This window comes from Cariama cristata, unplaced genomic scaffold, assembly GCF_000690535.1.
Source record: "Cariama cristata isolate BGI_N322 unplaced genomic scaffold, ASM69053v1 scaffold4076, whole genome shotgun sequence".
NCBI lineage: Eukaryota > Metazoa > Chordata > Aves > Cariamiformes > Cariamidae > Cariama > Cariama cristata.
The window spans coordinates 13,537-23,398 of NW_009621372.1; the positions used below are offsets into that span (position 1 = coordinate 13,537).

The window sequence follows — 9,862 nt, forward strand, 5'->3', positions numbered from 1 at the left end:
TTCCATCTTCTCCAATTCTGCCTCGCCAAGAAGATACCATTAGCTGCTTATCCTTTCTCTTCACTTTGGTCAGCCCCAAGTCTTAAGGTTTCTCATTCTAGACTCCTTCCCTACTAATACTAAACTCCTAAATGCACATTTTCCATCTCAATTGCCTTTTACTTCCAATCTTTCCTCTGCTTTCAGCATTATTGTCCAAGTCCTAAATATTCTGTGTGTATAGCTGCTCACAGGTTCTAGTCGCAGTGTGCATCCAATAGCTCCAAGTCCTACCCACAATCTCTGAACTAGTCATCCAATTTTAATGATCTTTCCAGTCTCTTTAACCCCTTCATACTAGCTCTCCTCACTGGATGTCTCTGATCCTTCTTCACTCCCTCTCTCACTTTATTAATCCTCAGTCTCTGATTTCTTGCATTGCCCCAGCTTTCCCTGGTGCTACATCCACCCTCTGTTTCTCCATTTGCTGACTCCCAGTCTCGCTGTTTCATACTTACAGTTTCCTCTGACATCCAATCCTTCTCATTGCAAATTCTTGTCCAGCCAATATCCCTATTCCCCATTTGTCTCCTGGCTCTTTATTAATTTAACTTCTCCTACCTGTTTCACTATGATTATGCTGCCTCATCCAAATTGTAATCTCTCTATCCTCTCCTTATTGATCCTGCAGTTAAAACCTCCCAACGTTCTTCTCCGAGTACATTCTCTCCCTACACCTACTGTGGGTGGAACTTTGTAGTTCCTCTCCTTCAGCATCTTCTACTGTTATCCCTGTGGTCACAGGATAATAGCACAATACAGACAGTCTCCATTAATTTCGAGATTCCTCGCCTGGACTTGCCTCACAGTAATGAAAAATGCTAATGAATCTAGATTGGAACATGCTTCAGTCAGATTATATGAGACCTCAGATGCCAAATTCTGAGAAGTCTCCATTCAGCGGTAATGAACTGATTTTTGATTATTTTTTTTTTTTTAGGCTTAAAATACAATTAATTCAGACATATTTCCTGGGAACTATCACGCAACAACAGATAGACTGGCATGCCTATCAAACATGAAGTTCCTACTTTACTGTACCAGGAGTATAGGGCTTTTAAAACAAAATATGTGGCTTTTAATGTGGACAAAACATCTTTTTCTATAACCTTCTCAGGAGTGGCTTAAACACCTTAGCCAAAACATCAAAAAATATTAAGTTCACTTTGAATGAAATGCTTATTCATTTGAATGAAATGTTCATCTCAAATGAAGTATTTAACTCCAAATAAATAACCGGAGTTTGACATTTGTAATTAACAGGAAACAAGATATTTTAATAGCATTAGTCAGCTCCACCATTAGATGCAATTAGCTATACGTTAGCTTTATTCCCCCTTCACAAATTCAGCACTGCATTTCAGAACAGATTATGTCAACTGTGTCTATAAAAAATAATAAAAGACTTCTAACACAATACAGTTGTAATTTTGGAAGTGAGATCATATTTCTTGGCACTACAGGAATAATAATTCCTGTATCCACCTCCTTTACTCCCATAATATAAAAAAGGTGCAACAACAATATAGGATATGTACTATATAGGATGTTTTCCTGATTCTATCATCATCATCTTATAGTGCTGAGAGGTGCTACCATTGCCTTAGTGCATCATAAATATCATGGATATTTATGTCAGTCACTGCACACTGGTACCAACACACATTGTTCAGCTGACAGTATGTATTGTCACTGAATTTGCTTGCAAGAGCTTTAGTACATAATTTTAAAACACAAAAACCTTCCGATAATGAAAGAAAACAAATGTTTTGCACTTGAAATGTTAAAACTGTCAATCTATTTGCATTCAACACTTTTTCTGTCAACCCATAAGAAAAAAAAAATAAAAAGCAGTAATATAATAATTAGTCTATTGAATTTTATCACAAAAATTGTACCTGTCACTCACCAATTTTTTCATCCAAAAGCACAATTTTCTCTTGGGTAAGTTGCAATTCATATTTTTTCTTAACAAGGCTTCGCTGAGTGTCTGAAAGACTCTTTTCTATCCTTTCATTCAACAAACTGGAAAAGCAGAAGCATCAAAAAGGAGAATTCAGACATTTATGGGGTTTTTTTTCCCTCTTTGAAATGTCACTGAAATTGCAGAAGTTAGGAAAAAGCGAAATCCTTCTGTATCTTTTAGACTATTTGGGATATTTTATTAATGTTAACCTTAGTCTATAGATATTAAAGTCAGAATACTCCTGTAAAGAATCACAGAAAAGTAAGAAGAATGCTTTACCACAGGTGGATGTAACAACTTCTCAAAAATTATTAAAACAAAAATAATCACTTGGGGCATACATTGGAAAGCCTGACCTATTTCAAGTTATACCCAAGTCATACATTCAGATCATGTAGTAATATTAATGATTCTCAAACCGTTGAAGAAACTGAAGAGAACTATCAGCCTGGTTTGAGTGGGGAAAGAAAAAGATATTTTAGTAGCAGCAACAAATCTTCATGAACTCAATTTTTACAGTATTCATACATCCGACAACTTATTAAAAAGCAGCAATAACTCAGGACTGGATTTGCAAAGGAGTTCATGTTATTTTTGAAATCACAGCATCCTTAGAAAGGTATTGTGGGCCAGTACAATATTGCACACTAGCAGCCAGCATTGCCACCAATCAAAATCCAACAAAAAAACTACAACACCCATGTGTCGACTACACCAGTCACTTGTAAGGACACAAAGGTTTGGGAGAGTGTTTGCTTAACTGAATTAGATTTAAGGAAATACAAGAGGAAAAAGTCACAGTATCTTCTCTTGCAGTCTGTTCACTCTGTAGCCTAGTTCAGTCTGTGATCTAGTCCTTCGTATCTCTCCACACAAACTTCACACGTGATTGATCTTTCCCTCCCATCAGTAAATTATCCTTTTTTATCTTGCACTCACTGACCTATGCTTTCTTCTGTAAAGGCTTCGACTGAGTCTAGTCCCACTACATGCTTCTGAACATGGTTAGGAACTCCCGTTGAGCAGCAGGCCATAAACCCTATGCAAGGCTTCCGTTTTATTTCCTCTCATGAAAAAGCTCCAAGACTAAGGAAAGGACATTTGAAACTAACTACACATGACACTTGTTAGTTTATGTGTGTTTGCTTGCCTCTATAAAAACAACAACAAAAAAGAAACAAACAAAAAAATTTAATTCATATGCAAAAACCATCAATCCCTGCAGCTTCTAATAGAAAGCTCCTAACTCTAAGTCAGAGTGAATTTTACTTTTTCACTGAAGATGTTTTTCAGCATATCATATACCAACAAGCCAAGAACAACGACATATAAATAAGCAATGAGGAAAACAATTTCATTCCAAAAAGCATAGCTCATAAGAACAACTATCGTAAATTCCTTTCCCTTTGAGCTATATAACAGTTACAAAAAACAATGAACATAGGCTGACGTTACTCATCAAACTAATGCAATTATATACTTTTACTTACCTAAGTGAAACATATTCAGCTTCCTGTCGGCTCAGCTCAGTTTCAGAGTCCAGCGCTCTTCTTGCCAATCTTTTAATCTCAGTTTCCAGAGAATCAATGGTGTCTTTCATTAGCGCCACTTTGGACATCTGTTCTAACCGTTCACTATCTAACTATAAATATAATTAAACATTAAAAACCTGATTTATACATAGAATTTCTCCTATTAATTCAAATTCTACTCTGTTTTTAGCGCAAACCTTTTACTGAAGCAGAAATGTCCAAGTATCTCATTTACTCAGGGCCTGACTCCAAGTCTACTAAAGGTAGTTGGCAAAGAGCTGAAATATGATTTTCACCTCCTCTGAAGGACAATCAAATTCCCGTCTTTCAGATCTCTGAGAATATTTTCATTTACTGATGTAAATTTTAGGTTGGTAATTATGCCCAAGGGCAAAAATGTTTGGCATTGATCAACATTAAAAGTTTACAGTGCAAAATAAGAGAAAACATTATTATGAGTGTATGAAGGGAGAAATCCCAGATCAGGAAACAACACTACCAATGATGTCTTTAGGCCTCTACTAAGTTATAGAGCTATGCCAATAACTGGATAGAGAAATCGCTGTAAAACACTTGCCTAAAGCAATGTATGACCAAGTTAGGACCATGTACCTAGATCAAAGAACAGGTCCAAAACCTCTTGCACAAACTCCAGTAAATCCTGTTGGAAATCTCCAGTTTAAAGAAAGATGTGTTTATTAAAATGCTTACATTTAACATTCAAAGAACTGTCCTTTCTAAATTATTTGAAACAGCTCTTTTAAGGTAAAAAATTCTCACCTCATCCCACTCCTCATTTACTGATTCTTCCAGTACTAATTCTGTGTTACTACAATCAAAGGTCAGACCTCTAAAGAGCAAGTCAGTAAGCCTCTGGTACGCAGTAACTTTTTCAATACTAGTACCATAAATTTCATATTGATGTATTGCCCCCAAAGGGTACCAAATGAACTGAAGAAATAATACGATGTACCTTAAACAGGACTATTCCTAATATTCACTACACATCATATGTCAAGCATGTGATTAAAGCTAATTTACTACTCGGAGTACTTAGAGCTATTTAAGCCTACAGTGTATTCTTTAATCACAGATGCACTCAGTTTAACATTATAATCCTTGGAACTATACTTATAAGCTTGGTAGGATTTAAAAGGCTGAAGGGGGGAAAAAAATGAACCAGAATTTATAACCACAAGATCTAGAAGAAAGATACACTACCAAAATCAATGTTAATCTATTTAAAAATCAAGTTCTACCAAGACTGTAAATATATTTAAGATTTATGTAAATTTTATTAATGTTTTCCTTTTCTATTTTAGCACGATATGTTAGTAAACAATTGCACACACAAGTAATTTAAACCATATTAAATAAGACTTGCCAGAACAGTACAATTACATCTGGTTTTGGAGCGTCAGGTCTTAATAATATAAAATCATAAGATAATTCACATTGGAACAGACTCCAGGAAGTCTCTAGTCTAAACTCCTGCTCAAAGCTCTGATGTCAGGTTGCTCAGGGCTCTGTCCAGTCTGGTCTTGAAAATCTCCAAGGCTGGGGACTGCTCAACTGTCCTCATGGGAAAGAAGTATTTCCTTGTATTCAGCCTGAACCCTTCTCGTTTCAACTGATGCCCATTGCTACTCATCTTTCCACCGTGCACTGCTGTGAGAAGCCCGTCTCTGACTTCTTGATGAGTACTGGCAGGTAAGACTTAGGTCCTCCTTAAGCCACCTCTACTCCAGGTGGAACAAGCCCAGTTCCACCTGCCTCCTCTCATAGGGAAAGTGTTCCAGCGCCAAGTATCATGGGAGGCCTCCATTAAACTCATTCCAGTTTGGCAACGTGTTTCTTGTGCCGTGGTGGCAAAACTGGATGCGGTATATTCCAGGTGTGGTCTAATGAGTGCTCAGTAAAGAGGGACAATCACTTCCCTTCAGCTACTGGCTGTGTCCTGTTCACACAGCCTAGTACTCTTGGCCACCTTTGCCACCATGGCATACTGCTGGTTCACGTACAGCTTGCTGTACGCCACAGCCTCCAGGGCCTGAATCTTCAGTAGAGCTGCTCCCAAACCCATTGGTCCTCAACCTGTATTGGTGCCAGTGACTCTTCTTCCCAAATTCAGAACTTGGCGTTCATCCTTGTTGGAAGTCATAAGGTTCCTGTTGTCCGTTCTTCCTACTTGTCTTGGTCCCTGGATGACAGCCCTGCTCTTGAGTATGCCAATAGTTTTCCTTAATATGGTGTCATTTGCACTTTATGAGCACACATTTCATTGCCTCCTTCTGATAAAGATGCTAAACAGGACAGGCCTCAGAACAAACCCCTGTGGTGCTCCATGTTAACAGTCTCCAGGCCAAATTAACTGCTACCTGGTAAGGCTCACCATCCAATCACATTTTTCCCCATCTAGCTGCCCACCCATCCCAACCATAATATCCTAACCTGGATACAAGAACACTGTGCGTAACAGTGTCAAAAGCCTTGCTACAGTCTTGGTAAATGACATCCACTGCGCTCAGCCTGTTGTTTCCTGATACAAAGCAGTCAGGTTGGTCCTGTAGGATTAACCATGAACTTCACCTGTATTACATTTACAATCCCATAAATAATTATTATTCCCTTAAATAACTATTTTCCCTTACATTTTGAATAGTAGTTTCTAGTTCTTCAATTCTCTGTTCCAAATGAGCCTTTTCATTAAATGCAGTCTCTTGGGAAATCTGCATCAAACAACAACAACATGAACAAGTCTGAAGTCACCATAGACATGCAATGCAATTAACTCTCAGGATTAGAAAAGAAATCTTTAGCAACTTTAATTACACTACTAAGTAGTTTTCGTGTTAAAATAACCTTGGGGAGGGTGGAATCAAACCTTTAACTGCTCCCTGAGGCTATCACGTTCTGTAGTCATCCTTCGGAAATCTGACAGTGCCATATCCCTTTCTATCTCCACATGTCTTAACATAGCTTGAGCTGTCACAGTACTTTTAGGAGTCCTGGGGCATTTGATAACTTGCTGACGAAGTCGGGAAATCTCTTCCTGTGCCTATTTTTAAAAATGGCAGCATAACAGAAATATGGAATGGATAATGTAATGTATTACTGTGGCATATGGCTGGTAATGCAGAGCATCCCAGAAACTGTGTAATATCAAAGATGAAGTAATGATTTGTGCTTATATTCTTTGATTCAGGAAAGCACTCTTAACTCAGGACAGCACTTACAAACTTGTATTTAACAGACAGATTCAAATCACAGAATTTCCATAATATTTTTTTTTATTTTTTAAACAAATGCTTTGCCTTTTTTTTTTTCTTTTTCACATAAAGACAAAACCAGGATTTTTTTGTTGCACATTACCTTAAGTTATTTTAATTAATCATACAAATATAAATAAAATTACCTGTTCATAAAGATTGTCAATTTTGTCTCTCTCAGCTATTAAAACTTTGAAGTTACCCTGAATTTCTGCCACATGGCGCTCGTATTTTTTCAGTGTTGACGTAAGTTCTTCACGTTCTCTCAATATTTTCAAAACTTTTGGATCAGAACTCACCCCCTTAAAGAATAAGGTGATATAAGGTTAAAGTAGAGAAACAAAACTCGATACGCTTTCTTATTATATCTGGTTTGGAAATTTCTATAAAAGATTTAATAAGCCTTCAACCTAGCAACCTCCAGATAGTCAAGACTGTACATATATATTTCTTAGTATTAGAGACAAGATATACATACCATTTTCTAAAATACATATTTATTTTGAGCATCAAGTGTCTACCAGAAATGGTACTGACAATCATGTTAATAATTAATTAAAATGTAAGCAGTTGTCAGTAACCATTTAAAGTGATACGCATGCAGTGTAAAGCAGCAGTTCACATTATTGGCCCATTTCCATCTTTGCATCCTTCTGTCTATAATCAATTAGTTTTTCTTCCTGGTAATTATGGCTTTGGTAGTTTAGCATAAGATAAACCAACATTCTAAAAAATGCATTCCTCCTCTTCCAAAGTGTTTTCCCAAGCTCACCTGGATGGATGAAAATTTTTTTGACATGCTGCCACAAGTAGAGGTTCGCTTAGAACTTGAAAATGCGTTTCTAAATACCTTCAGCAAATTCCCAGTCTCACATTTATAGTAGTCTCTGTCCTCTTCCAATGTCTTAATAAAGGTATCAAGCCTTGAAGGTGACTTCCCTTGCTTTATTTCAGCTGCTGTTTATAAAATAACCTGCATGTGCAAAAATGAAATAATTCATTCACTGAAATAGGACTTCTGAAATGAATGCTACTTCAATGTAGAATGAATAAATATACTCTTCAAAATGAAGATGAAGCAGATATCTAATTAAAATAAATATCCATTTAATACTTCAAATAAATTCTGAATGTCTGTATTTTCTCTTTTTTGTTATATAGCAGAATATGTCTGAATGTCCTTCTAAAATGGATCTAACAGGACAGAAAAAGACATAAACGTTAAATGTTAATTAACTTGGAATATATCTATTCAAAACTAAGGAGGACAATTAAGTAGATATGTATTGGAATAGCTAATGAATTTTTAAATATGAAAGAAATTAGGTCATTATGCTTGCTTAAGATCCATAAAAGGTGAATTTTTGAAATGGAAATAAAGTAATGTGCAAATAAGTATAGTTGAAATCCAGGAAGTCCTGTAGGGGCCTAAAACAGATTTTGAAGATGAATCGCAATTCCAGACTTCAAAATTGCACACTAAATCCCTCTCCTTTACAATCTATCTGTTGGAAGTACCTGGACTCATGAAGTTTAAGCACATAGAGAATACTAAACTTTGCAAATTTGTTATTTTTTTAAGACACATGCAGAAGTAGATCTTTAAATCCCTGAAAAGTTATAAATTAATCACCTAAATCCCTCAGTGAATCTAGCTCTCAAATCTCAAACTTTCTGCTTGAAGGATCGAAATCTTTCCAAGGTAACAGAGCAGTAAGCTCTACATGGTTAAAGTGGTTTTTTTCCCCAGAGGGGGTTCATTGCATGATTGTGACATAAGCTCAAATATTTTATACAGGAAAGAAAGAAAAACCAACCCTCCCATCCCCCTGAAATTTGAGGCAAAACTTTAAATTACAGAAGAAATTATTATCTTGAACACATAAAAAAATTCCCTATCAATTTATACTGGAAGCAAGTGAATGAGTCCACTTAATAAACTCAAATGTTAATTTAAGTTAGATTTACCACTGGCAAGCATTTCTACAATTACAACATTGTATACATTTCAAAATATTCCAACAGTATCATCACACCTTAAGGAAGACAGAATATTAAGATAAAAATTTTAAAGGAAAAATGTTACTTCCTTCTGTTTCGCAAGTGATTTACAAGGTATTCAAAACAGTTATATGCATTTTTGTAAAAAAAATATAATTCTCAAAAGCAAAATCATTACAGGCTAGTTGCAAAACAGAAACAGATTCCCATCCATGTAGAGACAGGGAACTACAAATGGAAACAGGTATGTTTATCTGTTCTGTAACTTGTCTGTTGTCAGTGAAAACAAAGCAAGTGAAATTCACTTGTACAAGTATTAATTTCGTGTGGAAACAGCCTGATTTCATAGCTACATATATATTAAGGTTACAGGTTTAACTCACGGATTTTAGTGTTTTCACTGAATGTTCCAGCTTCTTTATCCTGTTCTGCTGCTGTCGAATTTGAATCTACCATAAAAAAATTAAGACTAAGAAGTGCATTAATTTTGTATAATCATTAGTGCAAATCCAGCATTTCAGCTTGTCTGTTTAAGTCGAAAGGAATGTTTTGTACATCTTTTCTAGGCTGAAAACATACTATTTATTAACAATAAATTTAATCTAGAAGGGAATCAGTTAAGTGTTTCATCTTCAGATGCAGTCCAAGATTAGGAAAATCAGTAACATTTGAGTTACTCTCAGGTGAGTGAATGAAAAAAAGAATACTGCTTTTACTCAACTTGTGAAAGAGCACTTTTTGAAAAACCTGATAATAACTTATATATAACTTATAAAAACTTATATATCCTAAGAGAACTATTATGTATGCTTGCCGTAAAGCGGTAAGACCTAACTACCGCTGTTGACACGCTCCACCACCACCCTCTGCAATCGGGTTGAAACTTCACACTGGGACCCCTCTAAGCTTCACACAGCACTAAAGACACTTGCAGGCCTTGCTGCCTGACCAAAACAATTCACAGTAAACTTTCTGCACTGATTAAGTCCCCCAAACCGTTTTTGAGTTCCCAGTATATCAGTGATTAACCATTTAAGATGCGCCTTCCCTCCTCG

At 36.1% G+C, this 9,862-nt stretch overlaps 1 protein-coding gene across 1 annotated transcript in view; it reads right to left on the reverse strand.

Annotated features, from left to right (window-relative positions):
• The window catches only part of TSGA10 (testis specific, 10), a gene marked incomplete at both ends in the record, with an annotated part of 21,012 nt that extends 11,756 nt beyond the window's left edge, over positions 1-9,256 (reverse strand). Inside the window, 7 exon segments of the mRNA XM_009701927.1 lie at positions 1,949-2,064; positions 3,496-3,647; positions 6,189-6,266; positions 6,422-6,595; positions 6,953-7,100; positions 7,604-7,763; positions 9,191-9,256. Of these exon segments, the coding sequence (XP_009700229.1) occupies positions 1,949-2,064; positions 3,496-3,647; positions 6,189-6,266; positions 6,422-6,595; positions 6,953-7,100; positions 7,604-7,763; positions 9,191-9,256 (894 nt within the window).
• Between the last annotated feature and the right edge of the window lie 606 nt (positions 9,257-9,862).